This window comes from Triticum dicoccoides, chromosome 4B (genome assembly GCF_002162155.2).
Source record: "Triticum dicoccoides isolate Atlit2015 ecotype Zavitan chromosome 4B, WEW_v2.0, whole genome shotgun sequence".
Classification (NCBI taxonomy): domain Eukaryota; kingdom Viridiplantae; phylum Streptophyta; class Magnoliopsida; order Poales; family Poaceae; genus Triticum; species Triticum dicoccoides.
The window spans coordinates 527,639,706-527,659,069 of NC_041387.1; the positions used below are offsets into that span (position 1 = coordinate 527,639,706).

The following is a 19,364-nucleotide window of genomic DNA, read 5'->3' on the forward strand; positions in this document are numbered from 1 at the left end:
TTCTTTTCCGTCAATGTTCTTATCCGGTGATTCTCATGAAGATTCTAATGGAGCTTCAAGTTCGTCATTCCTCGTTCTTTTCTTCTCCGGTGGATTTAATTCAAGCTTTGGTATTAAGCATACTCCTTTTCTTTTTTTTCCAATGCTTTTCTTATGCCGGTGCACCTCTTAATCATCCATCTCTCGCTATTAAATTGTTCCGGAGTGCTCAAGATATCTCGAAGATTCGTGTTTCCACTCTGCATTCGTTCAAGCTCTTTCGAGATTGGTATCTCATTCAAGTCATTTAATTCAACCGGTGCAACATCTCTTTTAAATCTTTTCAACGGTGTTCTTTTGAGTGGGCCCTAACCCACAGGTCTTTTCCCAGGATCTTACCTGACTCTTCTATTTTCCCAAAGCTATCCTAAATTCTTCTCCAAGTTTGACGTAAGAATGAGTTATCATTAGTCAAATGTTTTCTCCAAGATCTTTCAAATTCTCTTCACCGTTGGCTCAACCTCTTCGTTTGGATTCTTCCGGAGTGTCTAAATAATTCTTGGTGGTGTTTCTCATCGTCATTCTCAGATATTGAAGACCGATGAAGACTTTTCCTCCATATCTATCCGCTCTCTCAGAGATTCGTGATTCTAGCTTCTTGCCATCCTCTCATAATTATTTGCGATTGTGAGATATTCTTTTTATCAATCCGGTGCAAATTCAGGAGTCTTTTCAGTTTGATTCTCTGAAGGCCATTATTTCGGGATTATTCATTCTCAGCCGTCAGTTATCATTCTCCGATCTTACCGGTGCCTTGCTCAAGTGATCTTTAATCGGCTCGTGCTCTCTTCGTTCTCATGTATCTAGATTGTCTCATGTATCTTCGTTCATTTCACTATTCTTCCCGGTGTTTCTTTGTCTTCCCTTAATTCATTTTCAATCCGTATGAGGGTTCGTTCAAGATTTTTTCTTCTTTCTTTTCATATCAATTCATTTGTTGTTCCAATCCTACCGGTGGTTCATTGAAGACCTTCTCAAGTTTATGTTATATATCTCTTAATCTTTTCTACGAGAATAAGTAATATGTCAAATCCGTTGATTGTCATCAATTTAATTGGTGAAGGATAGACATAATATAATTCTTATTCTTGTTTCATCAAGTTTATTCAATTTCTTTTCCGGAGTGGTTCATCGTATCACATTCTCAGTTCGAGTTGCTCATCTTTTCTTTCCGGGAGTTCCAAGATCTAATTATCATTCCAAAGATCTATCTAACCATTGCAAGGATTCACCTTGTGTTTTCAATTTCTCTTTCTTTTCATTCCTTTTGTTTACCGGAGTTCTTCATGGAGGTTCTACATGATGGTTCATCAAGGATTTAATTCCCTTCTCAAAGTTTTCATCGAGATTCTTTCCTAAGGAGCTCAAGCTTTCTTCATATGGTAATCCGGAGTGCAATTCTTTCTACCATATTTTGGAGGTGGTATTATGTCATTCTTGATAATTTGAGTTCATGTTTTCCATGATTCACATGTTGTTAAGAATGAGTTATTTTTAAATCCATCAACCTCGTTGTTGGAGTTATCTTGTGTCATATTTCACCTAAAAGCCTTCCATTGGGAATGTTGCTATTTGTGGTGCTTGCCAATGATCCAAGTTATCTCTTTATCATCTTGGTGGAAGAAGTTTTCATCTCTTCGTTGATCTCAAGCAAGCAATTGTTTCCGTTAGTGGCCGGTTGTCACCTCATAATTTTGAGATGTTTTCCATAAGCCCACTACAAGCTTGTGCTTTTCGTTGTTGATTTTCCAACAACTCCGTTCAATTCTTCTTTGCAAGGATGCTTTCCAAACTCAATTGTGGCAGAAGTTGGCATTTTCTTCTCCATTCTGTTATTCCAATGATATATCTTCTATTATTTCTTTCGGAGGCATTGTGACGTTGCTCTTTTCACTCACCATCTCGATTCGTGAGGATCGTGTTCTTTTCTTGCTTATCCATTTAACCGGAGTGTCGTGTTTTCATTCGAGTTCTCTAATCTTATCAAGTTTTCCCTCCTTTCTCAACTGGAGAGCTGTCTGAAATCCTTCTTACCCATTGTGCCATTCTTTCAATAGTTCCGGAGGCAGTGTGTTGTTGATTTCATCAAGTAACATCCCATCTTCTCAAGTTCATGTTCTATTCCTTCCATGTTCAACCGGAGTACTGCCCGAATTCTTCCCCTCATCTTGTTTTAACCGGAGTGGTTTCGAATTCTATCTTGTCCATTAAACTCTTGATTCATGTCTTTGCAACCTTCAAGTTCTCGTAATGTTCCTTGTTCCTCTTTCTAACGGATTGTTTGCAATCTCGTTCATCTCCTTTGTATTCTTTCTTTCAATTTGTTCAACCTCTCAAGGTTCTTTGGTTTCACTCATTGGTCAAAGAAGCAACTTAGTTTTACCTCTTCTCTTCCTCTTCCATTTCTCTCCGGTGCCATCCTAGATCTCGGGACGAGATCCTCTCATAGTGGTGGAGTGTTGTAACGCCCCGAGACTGATGTGCCAGGTGCCCTCCAGTTATTCGCTGTAGTTGCCATGTCATTTGCTTGTGTGTTTCATTTCATCATGTCATCATGTGCATTGCATCATCATGTTTTAAAACTTGCATCCGTCCCGGCCTCCCCGTTCCTTCCGTTGCCCGCTCTGAGCCCAGACACACTTGCACGCGCCCGCGGCATGTCCGAAATAGTATTTTATAAGTGGCCGGAAAATGTTCTCGGAATGGGATGAGAGTTGACGTGCGGTCTTATTATAGTGTAGGTAGACCGCCTGCCAAGTTTCATCGCGTTCGGAGTTCGTTTGATAGCCCAACCATTAAACTATAGCGGCATTATAGCCGGTCTAACGTCGGACGTTTCCGGTCTCCGGAAACAGTCGCCGGGCCTCCCTCTCTTCTCTTCTCTCAGCCCGAGACCGTCTGCACAGCTCACTACCTACCGCCAGGTCCAACCTAACCTCTCTCGTCAGCCCGCCGCCCTCCTCGCGCGCGTCCGAAAGTTTTCCCGGACCCGACTCGGACAGCCGTTACCACTGTGTCCGGATCATCTCCAAACGTCTACAAAACATCTCCGTTTTTCTATTTGGACTTCCTATCTATTTATTCCTAGACCATCCGATTAAGATCGGAGGGACCAAATACCCCTATCCAAAATTCACTTGTGCTATATAAAGACCAACCCTAAATTTTAGGGATCTTGTCCCATCCACCCTCTCCCGAGCGCCGCCACTCTTCTTGTCCCTTCCTCCTCGGGATCCTCCCCGATCCAAAAATCCAGCCATCCACCTGCGCCTCCCTCCTTCCTCGTTTTCCCTAGCCGGCCAACCCCCACCGAGATCCAGATCCTCCAGCCGCCACCTCCTCGGTTCCCGAGGCCCAGCCTCCTCTCGCTCTCGTGCGCGAGCACGCGCCCGAGGAGCTCGAGCAGGGGAGCCCCGATCCCGCAGCAGCAGCGCTGCCTGGCTCCTTCTCACCTCATCTTCTCCCGTGCGCCTCCATCTCGCGCAGCCCCGCCGGCGACGAGCAGCAGCACCTGCAGGAGCTCCGCCTCCTCTCGCGAGCGCCCAGGCCCGTGCTCCTCCTCCCTCTTCCTTCCCCTCCCTTTTTCTTATCCTTCTCTGATCTCCCTCTCTCACCGGATGCTCCCTCCCTGTTCTTCTTCACAGGGAACTGACGCAACCGCTGCCTCGTTCGACCCCGCCGGATCGGGTCGCGTTCGCCCCGTTCACGTCATGGCCGCCCGAAGCCTCCATCGCCCGCGTCGCCGGAGCTGCTCCATGCGCCGCTCGAACCTGCCCGAGCATCTCCTCTGCTCCCAGACCCAGGCCGCCGTCCGACCTCGCCGGCCGGTCGCCGGAGCAGTCCATCCAGGCCTCTCTCTCGCGCCCTGCACTCCTTCCCCTTCCTCTACTTCCCCTCGTTCCTCACCTGTCTCCTCTGCTTGCAATAGATCGAGCCATGGCACCGCCCTAGGTTCTTCCCGACGCCATGGATGGGCGCGCCATTGGGGAGCTCCCCGCCGCCTGGATCCTCCGCCTCGCCGGAGACCTCCTGCGCCGCCCCGCCGGAGTCCCTCCTCGCCGGCCTCTGCTTCTCCTGCTCCAGATCGAGCGCCGCCGGCCTCTGCTCTCTCTGCATCGAGCAGAGAGGCTTCGCTCGTCCCGCGCCGTTGACCCGTCGCCCTGCCGCGGCTCTAAAGCCCAGCCGCTGGATCTCACCGCCTCCTCCACCGACCTGGGCTTGGCCCATGGGTGAGGCCCCAGCGCCTCCTTTTTTTTCCTTTCTGTTGGGCCTGCTCCAGCCAGATTTGGCCCAGTGTTGTTTTTTTTTCCTGCTGCGTATTTGTCTATTTCCCAGAGTTTGCAGTTTTGCAGAATAACCCCCTAGCTTCATGCATTTTATAACTAATCAACGGTGCATCCTTTGTAAAAACTTTGTATATGAAAAGTGCTCAGAAATTTGTGTATATTAATAATATGCCACTTTCATCTATGTTTAAAATGTTAAAAATGTTGTTTGCATTAATTTGCTCCTATGCCATGTTAAAATGATTTAATTCATAACTAAATAACCGTAGCTCCGATTTAAATAAACTTTATATGTAAATGGGGTAGAATTTTGCCTAGTTTATCATGGTGACCTTTATTTGCATTTTAAACAACTCTAAAATTGTGTTTAGGGCAGAACAGTACCAAACCTAATTTATGCTCATGAGGAGTTTCCGGAATTCTTGTTCGTTGCTTCCGGCCTCATTTAAACTTGCCTAGATAGGTAATTTTGTTGTGCTTCACCCTCTTGCCATGCTTAACAACATTTAATATTGTTGGGTACATAAACGGGATCAAACTAAATAACTTATCGTGGTGTTTCGTCAATATGCAACTCGTTGCATATTGAGCTCCACTTAACTTGTAGTATTGTTTGTTGCTCTTTTGCCATGCCATGCCTCATTAAACCGGACATGCATCATACTTGTTTGTGCATCATGACTTGTTTATGCTTGTGTGTTTACTATGTTGTTTGTTTCTTTCCGGGTTGCTTCTCTCGTTAGCTTCGGTTTCGTTCCAGAGTTGTGAGGATTCGTTCGTCTACGACCGTTTGTCTTCTTCTTGGACTCGTTCTTCTTCCTTGCGGGATTTCAGGCAAGATGATCATACCCTCGAAATCACTACTATCTTTGCTATGCTAGTTTGCTCGCTCTTTTGCCATGCCAATGCTACGATGCCTACCATTTGCTTGTCAGCCTCCCAAATTGCCATGTCAACCTCTAACCCACCATGTCCTAGCAAACCGTTGATTGGCTATGTTACCGCTTTGCTCAGCCCCTCTTATAGCGTTGTTAGTTGCAGGTGAAGATTGAAGTTTGCTCCTTGTTGGAACATGGAGATGTTGTTCCTTGTTGGACCATGTTTACTTGTTGGGATATCACAATATATCTTACTTAATTAATGCATCTATATACTTGGTAAAGGGTGGAAGGCTCGGCCTTATGCCTGGTGTTTTGTTCCACTCTTGCCGCCCTAGTTTCCGTCATATCGGTGTTATGTTCCCGGATTTTGCGTTCCTTACACGGTTGGGCTATAATGGGAACCCCTTGACAGTTCGCCTTAAGTAAAGCTCTTCCAGCAATGCCCAACATTGGTTTTACCATTTGCACTAACAACCTACCACCTTCCCTTGGGTTCTGCAGACTCAAGGGTCATCTTTATTCTAACCCCCCCGGGCCAGTGCTCCTCTGAGTGTTGGTCCGAACTAGAGCCCTGTGCAGCGCCCCCTCGGGGAAACTCGAGGTTTGGTTTTAGTTGTACGGATTGCTCATCTGAGTGTGCCCTGAGAAAGAGATATGTGCAGCTCCTATCGGGATTTGTCGGCACATTCGGGCGGTGTTGCTGGTTTAGTTTTACCCTGTCGAAATGTCTTGTTGTACCGGGATACCGAGTTTGATCGGAACGTCTCGGGTGGAGGTCTATTCCTTCGTTGACCGTGAGAGCTTGTGATGGGCTAAGTTGGGACACCCCTGCAGGGTATTATCTTTCGAAAGCCGTGCCCGCGGTTATGTGGCAGATGGGAATTTGTTAACGTCCGGTTGTAGAAAACCCGAAGTTGACCTTATTTAAAATACATCAACCGCGTGTGTAACCGTGATGGTCTCTTCTCGGCGGAGTCCGGGAAGTGAACACGGTGTTGGAGTTATGCTTGACGTAGGTTGCTATAGGATCACTTCTTGATCATACTTTTATCGACCATGCTTTGCCTTCTCTTCTCGCTCTCATTTGCGTATGTTAGCCACCATATATGCTAGTCGCTTGTTGCAGCTCCACCTCATTACTCCATCCTTCCTATAAGCTTAAATAGTCTTGATCTCGCGGGTGCGAGATTGCTGAGTCCCCGTGGCTCACAGATACTTCCAAAACCAGTTTGCAGGTGCCTATGATACCGTGCAGATGACGCAACCAAGCTCAAGGAGGAGCTCGATGAAGATCTTGCCCTTTGTGTTGTTTCGTTCTAGTTGATCAGTAGTGGAGCCCAGTTGGGGTCGATCGGGGACCTTTGTCGCATTTGGGGTTCTTCTTTTATTTTGGTTCCGTAGTCGGACCTTGATTGTATCTGGATGATGTAATGCTTTATTCATGTAATTGTGTGAAGTGGCGATTGTAAGCCAACTATGTATCTCTTTCCCTTATGTATTACATGGGTTGTGTGAAGATTACCTCACTTGCGACATTGCTTTCAATGCGGTTATGCCTCTAAGTCGTGCTTCGACACGTGGGAGATATAGCCGCATCGAGGGCGTTACAAGGGGCGTCACGGTTCCGCGCACTGCTTGACACAGCCGGTTCATCAATGTGCCTACTGTAACTCTTGCTCGGGTGAGGGGTTGAATGGATTCTATCTCGGCTATATGAATAAGCCTGCTGCTGTTCCATGGCGGTTTGAAGGAGATCCCTGGCCCGCTGCGTCTCAACTGCCGCTGGAGACTCGCCCTCCATTGGAATAGCTGCCAATCGGGACACCACAGCAATCATATTATCCAAAGGGGTGGAGAAGTGACCCGGCGGGGTCGGCATGTATTGCGGCGGGTTATCTGTTCGTCGAGGCGGGCCCATCGCCCGTGGCTGATCCGGCGCTCCTGTCCCAGGTGCCTCAGTCCGGTTTACTGCTGCCGGATTACTGGGTCCATCTCCTGGCGTGTTGAAGAGATTCATTGCTTCATAAACCGGCGGCAGACGAGACCGGTGCCTCCTCCTCAACACCTCATTCGAAGCGTTCTGATCCGGCATGAGCCGGTAATTCTCCGCCTGAATCCGCTGTGACTGGGCATCTAAAGCGGCCCGTTCATTATCCATCCTGGTTTCCTCAGCCGCCAAGTCCTCCTTGGCCTGAGTTATCTGATCCCGCAGTTTTGTGACCTCCGCATTATGCCGATCCTGAGTCTCCGAGGTAACCGCTATGGTCAACAATGTCGTCCAGGCGTCCAATAAACCGGACAGAACTTGGGCCGGCCGACGCGCGGGGCCTCCTGCCCCAGCCGCCGATCCGGACGTCATCACTTCTGTAGTTGAAGATTGCAATGTGGGTTGTGTACCGGCCATGAAGATCGCAACCCGGTTTGGCGGTTCAAGGGGGTCTGGAATACTGTCGCCAACGGAACAGCCCCGAACTGGCCATCTTGTAGTTGGTACAGTGACTCAGTCTCGCCGGTGGATGATTCGCCATCTGAGTAAACGGCCATCTCACCATCGGACACCGGTTCAGATTCCACACCATGGATGAATCCCACGAACGCACGCTTCATGGCAGGCTGAACCCGGGCAGGGGTCGCACACTGAGCCGTCTCGACGAGGTCGGTGCAGATGTCCGGCTCAGGGCCCGGTTCGCCGATCTTGCCGATGAAGACGTTAATTCCTCCAAAGGGGACCCGGTACCCATACTCGATTGAGCCGGCCTCGGGGCCCCAGCCTGCGTCATCGATGTAGAGTTTGCCGCGACGACTCTTGGTCATCCGGCCAACCGCGTATCCCTTGACTCCTTCAAAGTTGCCCTTTAAGAACTCGAAACCACCGTGCGATAGCTCCACTATGGGCACCAACTGTCGTGGAATTAACACGTCAGATGTCCTAGTGAGAGGACTTAGTCGTGGAGCCATCGCAACGAGATTAACTTAAAGGGGTTAAATCGGACAAAGGACACGGGGAGTTTATACTGGTTCGGCCCCTTGAGGTGAAGGTAAAAGCCTATGATCCAGTTGTGGTGGAATTGATGGGGTTTCGATGAGCAGGGAGCGAATCCGCTTTACCTATCTCTCGAGTTATTGTTTCTTGTCCCTGAACCACCGCCGAGTCGCACCTTTATATACACAGGTTGACGCCCAGCGGTTTACAAAATACCAAGGCTAGCTCATACATGTGTCCGGCTCGGTTTCTACCTTTCCCTAACTTACAACTCAAGTTACATAACTCATGCCGGTTTATGTCTATGGGCCTTAATATGCCCTTGGGCTCCAGGCCTCTGAGCTTTAATAGTAAAGCGCCATACTCCGTGTCTTCATGGGCTTCAATACAGATGAGCATAACTCGGCCCCTCCTGGGCGGTTTATGCCCAGTAGTTATATCCCCAACACCACCCATATGTACGCACATAGCCGTATTTTTTGGCATCTGGCTGTATGTACATGTACACAGTTTAGAAGAGACTGCCTGAACTGCTATGTCGTGGCCATGTCGAGTCTTCCTCCGCCACCAACTCGATGTCGTCTACTACTACATGTGTTGCTGCTTGCTCGGCCTCGGTTCATTGTTGCAGAGAGACCGATCAAGCAATATGTACGTACAGGTTCACGACAACGCTATGTACGCTTCGACCGGGTGGGTCCCAGTTGTCAAGGAGGATAAGGATGCACTTCCTTGCGTGCGAAGATATAGCTGGTGGGTCCCGACTATTAGGGGAGTAATCATTCTTATTTTGTGAGTAATAAAGAGGCACTTCCTTGGTTTCGAATATGTAGCTGGTGGGTCCAGCTGTCAGCCTCACAGCCTAAAGTCCACTTTTGATGGTTGTCGTTCGTTGACCTCGTTGACCACGAGGCGCCAAGAGCATCAAGGCGGTGGACGACGGTGATGCCTAGGAAGGGAACGACGAGGATCTAGAGAAGACAAGGCGGGTGGATGCCCATGTGGAGGGGAGTACGAGGGTTCACTGGTTCGGCTGCGGCGTAAATCCGCCATCGCCGGAGAATAACAGGGGGTGTGGGTGAGTAGACGGAAGGTCTGGCCAGTCGTAGTATGGTCGGTCCGTGAGGCCTGCGCGATAGCATAGCCGGGCATGGGAGGCTGGAGCAGGCGGTACGACAGGCCTGGTTTGGGCGGCTGGAGCAAGAAGACCAAAGGTTGAAGACACAGCATGGCCGTTGATTTAACATCCAACGGTCAGTGCAGATGGAATCATTTTGACTAAGTTGACAAAGCCCGTACGCATCAAGTTAGTTGGCCCACAGTCAGCCTACAAATCTGGTGGGTCCCAGCTAGCAGGGGGAATCATTTTTTGGCTCGTAATAAGGTGGCACTTCCTTGCGTGCGAAGATGTTTTCTGGGTTTTTTAATTTCTTCTTTTCGAGTTAGAATAAAAAGAAAACAATTTAGCATCTTTGGTACAATCTATAATTTTGTTAAATGGATCATAATAAAGGCGGTGGGTCCCAGCTGTCAGGGAGAGGTAACTTTTTTCCACGTAATAAAGGAAACACTTCCCTGCGTGCGAAGATGTAGCTAGTGGCTCAAACCTGTCAGGGGGAGAAATCATTTGTTTTCGCATAATAAGGAGGGACTTGCTCGCGTGCGGCCATGGGCCATGCGAGTCCCTACTGTCAGCCACTCCACGTTCATGCCTCTCCCAATGGTTGTCTTTTGTTGACAAAGTTGACCACGCCGTGCCAAGAGAACCAACGCGGTGGATGATGGAGAGGCCTAGGAAGGGAACGACCCGGAGCCGGTGAAGACACAACAGTGGATGCCCATGCGGAAGGGAGTAAGAGGGTTCACTGGTTCGGCTGCGGTGTGAGGCTGTCGTCACCGGAGAATAACATGAGGTGTTGCTAAGTAGAGGAATGGCTTGGACGGCGATGGGAGTAGGATGGGCCGGTGAGGCCTACGCGTTAGCATAGCTGGCCATGGGAGGCGGTAGCAGGCAGTACCGCCGGCGGTGGTTTGGGCGGCTGAACCATGAATATCCAAGATTGAAGAAGCACCACAACCGTTAGATGGACATCCTACGGCCACTGCTAATAGAATTGTGTGTTGACTATAAGTTGACAAAGCCTTGCGTACGCGTCAACTTAATAGGCCCACAAGTGACCATCACATCTGTGACAGAGAACATATAGCCCATTTGTGATTTGATATAATGTACAGCACATTTTTTAATTCTAATGGAATTTACGCAACCCATTTACTGTTTCTTAAAATTACAGCTCATTTCCTTGCCAGGACTTTCTTAATAAATTCAGCCGACCGCTCAAAAAAGATCAACAAAATTTCTAACATTTTGATGGGATCCGAAATATTTTTTAACCAAAAATTTAGAGTCAGGTTAAATATAATTTCAAAATAAATTTGTATTAGGTAAAAATCCAACGAAATTTTGCGCGCACAACAAGTAATGAAATTAAAAACTTACCTTTTTTAGAAGAATAAAAAATGTACCTGATCGATGCGTTTTTTATATTTACAGCCAACTTTTTTAATTACTGCCCATTTATTATTTCTTAAAGCCCATTTTCTTGGCAAGTCTAATGCGTCCCGGAGAATAACAAGTTGACCTGGGTTGGGTATTCCACCAGAAAAGAATAGCTGGGCTAGCCATTTTCACATTTAAATATTAATATCTGGGCTGGATAGTTGGTCGACATAAAATAATAGCCCGGGCCAGACAGGCCACAGCCCGCCCAGTTGATACCCTGCTCCTCTGAACAACAACAAAAACATCGCTCAAGAAAAACTCTGCTCACACCTCAAAAACACAAATACTGCTAGAGCTGCTGGTTTCCAGCTGTCGGCCACTCCTTGTGCCATTCTCTCGTTTATTGACTATATAGGTTGACGATGGTGTGGGACCGTGATGTCATGAAACCAGGAGGAAGCAAAAAAAATATAGTTATATATAATAAGGAGGAACTTGCGTACGTAAGGCTATGGCCCTGGTGGATCCTTACTGTCATCCTCTCCAAGTAAAGTCATCTCCTGATTCCTCATGTTCGTTGACCATGTTGATAATGCTCGATGCCATGGCGAGAGAAACAACTCGAAGGATGCCGGAGAGGGCCTCGCGGGCCCTACGGATGGTCTAATACTACGCCCGCTGCTCATTCGGGAAGCCAGGATCATCGGACACCTATGAGCACCTTCGAGAGACTGAGCCGGCATAAAACGGTAAGGCCGTGCTTGGGAGCTCTGGATTGTTTCACACCTGTATTAAGATACAAATGTAATTTAATCGTAACCAGAAACAACGCATAAAATATAGGCGTAATGAAACCGATGGCCCGAGGTCTGTAACAAAAACCGACGAGTTACGCGTGTAATTTGAGAGATCAGTGTATATTTTACTAGTCAAAATCGACCAACCATGCGCTTTGCCCAAGACCATCTGCTTTTATTTACAAGCGTCAGTTTTACAAGCGGTTTTGGTTGGAAAACGACGATCCAATCACGGCCTAAGATGATTAGTTGGTCGGGAGATCATACGGTTTCACCTCTAACCTACCCAAGTTGTCATATAGGCTATGAATGAAACATAAGAGGATGAACTTCTTAAGCACAGAAACAACAGAAGAGGATGATCTTCTTAACATGCAAATCATTGGCATTAGATCAACATGCAAAACAATATGAAGCATTATTCTCAGGAGGCACGGTGAACAGCTCGTGATGTCGCATGCCACGGCATTCCAAGCTCAATTTTGCAATCAAACTCACAAGGTCTGGCATTACATAGACAACATTCAGAACAAACTCTTAAAATACCTTACATAAGTCAACATTCATGTGACTATGCATCTCAGCAGAGTAAATATTTACTTCTGAACTGAACACATGAATAGGAAAAAATGATCAACGCTGCTCACAGCAAAGGGCGTTCCACTCAAAAATATCAAATACATGTCTTATGGCTAACATCAATGAGCAAAATTTGACAAGGTTCTCCAATTCCAATATATTAAACTAATGTCTTCTTGCTAACATCAATGATTAAACTTTGACAAGCTTTTCCCACTCAAAATATGTAATGCTTATGATAGTGGAATGGGCACGGTTTGTCATCAGTTAGCACATTGAAATGGCACATGGAGACGGATTAACCAACATATCTTTTTGTGTAGTTCAACTGAAATCAAACAATGTCTTGTGTAGCATGGTGGATTTCATATTTATATGCTGCAAGAAAACAAAGACACTCAGCACACACATGAATATTGGCCCTAGTGTCAACCCACCAATCGGTGGACTGGCAAACTGAAAGGATGTTAAACAGATTACCATACCCAGATGCCCCATCATTGTTGCTTAGAGTGATATTGACAGACTTGGAGTCCTGTCCTGGCTTCTTGTACTTCTTTGGGCACTTATTTGCCCGGTGTTCCTTTGAACCACAAGTCCGGTGGCTCAAGGCGACGATGAATGATTAGAGAACCATTTGATATATTGTGCATGATGAAGTATTATGGAGGACACGAACCATATGAACATTTTGTGCAGTTCCACTAAAATCAAGCTGAGCATCCCTGTCTGCATCAATACAGAAAAAGCGTGATGAATATAATAGTGGTACTAGTTGATTAAACATACGCTTACAACTATAATCATCTTCATTATCTTAACAGGAAAAGATAGCAATACAATAGCTTGAATTAAACATGTAATCAAAACAATACAACAATATAAGTAGCACAACATAACAAAGCACAATCATGTGAAAGAAGGCCAATACTGACATTGTTTTTTACAGCTGCGTCGGCAACTGACTTGGTCCTACCTTTCCTTGTGGAGTGAATTTTACACTCCACGTGTTGCTAAGTTGCCAATGCTCTCAGCAGAGTAGTCATGTCACCAGCGTCTACTAATACTCAGTAAAGCTTCTCGATCATTCCTTGTGTAATGTAGCGCAAACAGTGACTTCTTCTTTCTGTAAAGTGGAAAGACCAACTGGGCCCAATAATGCAACAGCTTGCCTTAAACACATTGGCTCCTTTTGTGCAGTTCAACTAAAATCAAAGTCGAAATAGAACCGAGCAGAAGTTTTGATATCCCCGTATGCAACAATTGGTATAAAGGAAACAATTACTGAGAAATAACGATTGATGACTTATACTCCCAGAAGAAAAAACATCTACCTTATCTTAATGGGAAACAAAGCAGGAGAGTAGCAATTCTCAAACAGTGTGATTCATTCATATTAACTGAGACATTATCTTAACAATGCCTTGTTTCAACATGAATAAAAACGATAAAGCAGAAAAGTACCATTCCTAAAACAATGCGACTGATTCATATTAATAGAGACATTATCTTAACAATACCTTGGTTAAACATGTAGAAAGAACTACAAAGCAGGATAGTACCATTTGTAAAATACTGTAACTGATATATAATAACGGAGACATTATCTCAACAATACATTTCTTAAACATGTACTCTGACCGATCCCTAACAGAAATGGTACTCTCGCCGATCCCTAACAAGTGTTGTAGTTTTGAACTAAGATTCGCTAATTAATTCTGAGAATGGCATTTCTTAATTTTAACAGCGGCATTAGATTAACAAAAAGCATAAACAGTTCCAGGGGAGAGTGGGCACAACAACACCATGTGCTTCCATCTACTTATAAAGGCGGTGATGCAGAGTTTGTTGTAACAAAGCAACAAGCATCATGTCCGGGTTGGTCCCATTTTTGTTCACTTAATGGGAAAAGACAGCAATTCAATAGCTTCAATTCAACACTTATTTAAAACAGAATGAATACAAGTAGCACAACATCTCAAAGCACACTGCACGATCATGTGGATGAAGGCATGTACTGACCCTTTCATGACGCAGGCAAGATCACCTATGAATCCGCCAACACAAATAGTACTATCAAAACATCAAACTATATGAAAACTAGGGCATAGTAGTAGGTACTGTAGGGAATACTAATACTGTGATCACTCAAGCAAGTTGTCTGGCATCAATATGACCCTACGCTGCTGGCATGTGTCTCATAAGTCAAGCGGCGTACTGTTGTCATCATCACCTGTCTACTTCCCGCAACACATATTCGCTTCTCCATCTTCGTCCGCACATAATTGTCCAATCTACCATCCCCGCTAAGGCACCTCCCCCCTCTTTCGAAACCCAAGCATTAACAATGGCAGAACTGAGCAACGTCCGCTGAAAGAGTGGCTGGAATTCGCTCCCCACAGAGGTAATCAAGCACATTGTTCCGCGTGTGGATAATCTCAGTACCATGCGCTCGCCGCGTGCTCGTTGACGCTGTACTGTTTACTCAAAGCCCTTAGGCCAGAGCTTTTTAAGCCAGCTCCTTGCTTGCTGATGTCGCCCGATCTTCAGAAACGGTGTGTCACGTAGCATAACAATCATAGGGTGGCGAGCATCAACCCCCTCAACTGCGATCCGATCCCCATCACCCACAACTACATTAACGGTATGTACTGGGTCGGCATGAACACGTCTTGGATGGTGCTCGTCGATGGTCGCGGTAGCTGGATGCTCGTGGAGGTCTACACCAGGCGATTGACCCCCCCCCCCTTCCTTCGATTAACATTGCACTGCTTTGGCACCGCGGCCTAGAATACTCGGAGTCTTACAATAGACTACATAATACCAAGTTTGATTTGCTCAAGGTTGTAATCTGCCAAGTGCCCACAAGATTTGTGAATTATAAAGACTTCAGGCTAATTGCGTTCTTCAACTGTGGTCTCGCCTATCTGCCAGGTCACTATGGTAAGTGGATAAATCTGCACATCCATCGCAGGATCATACATCCTCCATGGTTTTTTTATGCCACTGAACACAAGGGCTTCATTTACGCCGTGGACTCCTATGGCTGGACGTATTGCTGGCCTACTCCAGTCATCACTACAAACGGTTGTTACAACAGTATGTTACTTTTCTATGATATCATGATGGCTTGCTTATATTACTGTCAACATTTACTGAAAAAATATTCATGCTCACAACATGATGTTCTTAAGATGGACTACAGTATGAGCCCTTTTTTATTTGACTCCAAATTGATATGATGTTGTAGGCCGCCTGGTGTCCCCACCCTTCCTAATCCCAGAACCTTCCAAAGAAAAGCGGCATGGCAGTTGCAGGTGGTTCCTGGCTCGATCAGACGATGGCGAATGATTGATGATCGTTCACACGTACCGGACGTGTTGTTTCGCGGAATACAATCACAAGCACTGCAAGGTCTTTGAGTAGGATCCCAGCTTCTCCGGGCCTTCAGGAATTTTTGACTGGAGGCTGGTAAGTAGCCTTGGTACATGCTCTCTGTTTCTCAGACTGAATTGTCCGATTAACTAGGAGATAACTTAAGTTTGCTTGAACTACATCAGTATTTCCCCAAAGAGGAAGGGATGATGCAGCACAGCAACGGTAGGTATTTCCCTCGGTGATGAGACCAAGGTTATCGAACCAGTAGGAGAACCACGCAACACCACGTAAAGAGCTCCTGCACACAAAGAACAAATACTTGCAACCCGACGTAAGAGAGGGGTTGTCAATCCCTCACTGGTAAAAAGATAGATAAAATTGTAGTAGATTGTATAAATAGATCTCGCGGGAACGCGAGATAAAATAAATTACTAAAAATTGCAGCAAGGTATTTTTGTATTTTTGGATTAATAGAGCTGAAAATAATAACAAATAAAAATAGATCTCGAAGGCAAATATGATAAGAAGAGACTCGGGGGCCATAGATTTCACTAGTGGCTTCTCTCGAGAAAAATAGCATACGGTGGGTAAACAAATTACTGTTGGGCAATTGATAGAACTTTAAATAATCATGACGATATCCAGGCAACGATCATTATATAGGCATCACGTCCAAGATTAGTAGACCGACTCCTGCCTGCATCTACTACTATTACTCAACACATCGACCGCTATCCAGCATGCATCTAGTGTATTAAGTACATGGAGAAACGGAGTAATGCAATAAGAATAATGACATGATGTAGACAAGATCTATTTATGTAGATATAGACCCCATCTTGTTATCCTTAATGGCAACGATACATACGTGTCGGTTCCCCTTCTGTCACTGGGATCAAGCACCGTAAGATCAAACCCATCACAAAGCACCTCTTCCCATGGCAAGAAAAATTGATCTAGTTGGCCTAACTAAACCAAAGATTCGAAGAAGAAATACGAGGATATAAGTAATCATGCATATAAGAGATCAAAGAGACTCAAATAACTTTCATGGATAAAAACATAGATCTGATCATAAACTCAAAGTTCATCGGATCCCAACAAACACACCGCAAAAAGAGTTGCATCAAATAGATCTCCAAGAGACCATTGTATTGAGAATCAAAAGAGGGAGAGAGAGGAAGCCATCTAGCTACTAACTACGGACCCGTAGGTCTACAATGAACTACTCACGCATCATCGGAGAGGCACCAATGAGGATGATGAACCCCTCTGTGATGGTGTTTAGATTGGATCTGGTGGTTCTGGAACTTGTGGCAGCTGGAATTGATTTTCATCGACTTCCCTAGGGTTTCTGGAATATTGGGGTATTTATAGAGCAAAGAGGCGGTGCCGGAGGTCACTGAGGAGGGCACAATCCACCTGGGCGCGCCTGGGCCTCCAGGCGCGCCCAGGTGTCTTGTGCTCACCTTGGGCCCCCACTTCGGTACTTCTTTGGCCCACTAGATGTCTTCTGGTCCAAAAAAATCCACAAAAAGTTTCACTGTGTTTGGACTCCATTTGATATTGATTTGCTGCGATGTAAAAAACAAGCAGAAAACAACAACTTGCACTTGGCACTATGTCAACAGGTTAGTCCCAAAAAATGATATATAGTTGCTATAAAATGATTGTAAAACATCCAAGAATGATAATATAACAGCATGGGACAATCAAAAATTATAGATACGTTGGAGACGTATCAGCATCCCCAAGATTAATTCCTGCTCGTCCTCGAGTAGGTAAATGATAAAAACAGAATTTTTGATGTGGAATGCTACCTAACATGTTTATCACATATTCTTTTCTTTGTAGCATGGACATTTGGACTTTTATATGGTTCAAAGCAATAGTCTAGTTTTGACATGAAGACTTTAATACTCAAGCATATCAACAAGCAACCATGTCTTTCAAAATATCAACACTAAAGCAAGTTATCCCTAGCCCATTATGCTCAATCATTGATCCATTCCATGAAACACACTCACATATAGCTACACCCAATGCTCAAGTACGATCATAGTGCCCCTTAGTTGGTGCTTTCTAAGAGAAGATGGAGACTCAAATAAAAATGATAGGCCCTTCGCGGAGGGAAGTAGGGATTTGTAGAGGTGCCAGAGCTCAAAGCGAAAAACATAGAGATAAAACATTTTGGGTGGCATGATTTTCCTGTCAACGAAAACGACCGAATAGTTCCCAATACTTTCCATGCTAGATATATCATAGGCGGTTCCCAAATAGAAAATATAGTTTATTCCTTTTTCCACCATACTTTCACTTTCCATGGCTAACTATATCCATGGGTGCCCTCCATACCAACACTTTCCAAGGAATTTATTATTTGACAACATAAAGTAAATTCATTTTTCATTTCGGGATAGGGCATTCCTAATACCTTTGCCATACTCTCATGCAATGACAAGTGAATAAACACTCATTTTGAGAATAACATATCTAGCATGGAAATATGTCAGCTACCACCTACCATTTCATGAGCGGTACAAGCACACAAAAGAGAAATTTATTTTGAAATTTAGAGATGGCACATACAAATTTGCTTAGAACGGCATAAGTATACCGCATATAGGTAGGTATAGTGGACTCATGTGGCAAAACTGGTTTAAAGGATTTTGGATGCACAAGTAGTGATCATACTTAGTGCAAATGAAGGCTAGCAAAAGATTGGGAAGCATCCAACTAAGAAACAAAAAATCTCATAAGCGAGCATTAAGCATAACTAACACCGAATAATGCACCACAAGTAGGATGTAATCTCATTACATAACCATTAACTACCATGCTTGCATAGGGGATCACAAATCTTAACACCAATATTCTTACTAAATCATAATTACTCATCAACATGACTCACATATCACTATCATCATATCTCAAAACTATTACAGAGAATCAAGTTTATTTTGTCCAATGATCTTTCATGAAAGATTTATTATATCCCTCTTGGATATCTATCACTTTGGGACTAATTTCATGTGTTGCTTTTGATAGCTCAAACAAATTTAAGTGAAGAACATGAGCATGAAAATTTCTTCTCTCAAAATAATTTAAGCGAAGCAAGAGAGAATTTCTTAAAAAATTTACTAACTCTGAAATAAATCTAAGTGAAGCATGAGACCATTTCTTCAAAAATAGTAAAGCACACTGATACGTCCATTTTGCATCATGCTTTTATATCGATATTTATTGCATTATGGGTTGTTATTACACGATATGTCACAATACTTATGGCTATTCTGTCTTATTTTACAAGGTTTAATATGAAGAGGGAGAATGCCGGCAGCTGGGATCCTGGGCTGGAAAAGGAGCAAATATTCAAACCTATTCTGCAGAGCTCCAAAAGTCCTGAAACTCCACGAAAGTCATTTTTGGAATTAATGATAATGATTCAGCGGAAGAAGTACCAGAGGGGGCCCACACCCTGGCCACGATGGTGGGGGGCGTGCCCACCCTTACAGAGCGCGCCCTCTGCCTTGTGGGTTCCCTGGTGGCCCTCCGGTGCCCACCTTCCGCTATATGAAATCTTTTACCCTGAAAAAAATCAGAAGCAAGTTTACGGGACGAAACTCCGCCGCCACAAGGCGGAACCAATCTAGGGCTCCGATGGAGCTGTTCTGCCGGGGAAACTTCCCTCCGGGAGGGGGAAATCATCACCATCGTCATAACCAACGATCCTCTCATCGGGAGGGAGTCAATCTCCATCAACATCTTCACTAGCACCATCTCCTCTCTAAACCCTAGTTCATCTCTTGTATCCAATCTTGTATCAAAACCACAAATTGGTACCTGTGGGTTGATAGTAGTGTTGATTACTCCTTGTAGTTGATGCTATTTGGTTTACTTGGTGGAAGATCATATGTT

The 19,364-nt window shown here is 45.0% G+C and overlaps 1 protein-coding gene across 1 annotated transcript; it reads left to right on the top strand.

The window, feature by feature from the left end:
- The first annotated feature begins 924 nt into the window (after window positions 1–924).
- On the top strand, window positions 925–4,551 carry LOC119292785 (vegetative cell wall protein gp1-like). The gene is made up of 4 exons (XM_037571488.1): window positions 925–930; window positions 3,335–3,585; window positions 3,684–3,888; window positions 3,968–4,551. The coding sequence occupies exons 1-4, from the start codon at window positions 925–927 to the stop codon at window positions 4,394–4,396; spliced, it is 891 nt and encodes a 296-aa protein (XP_037427385.1). The 3' UTR covers window positions 4,397–4,551.
- The last annotated feature ends 14,813 nt before the right edge of the window (window positions 4,552–19,364 follow it).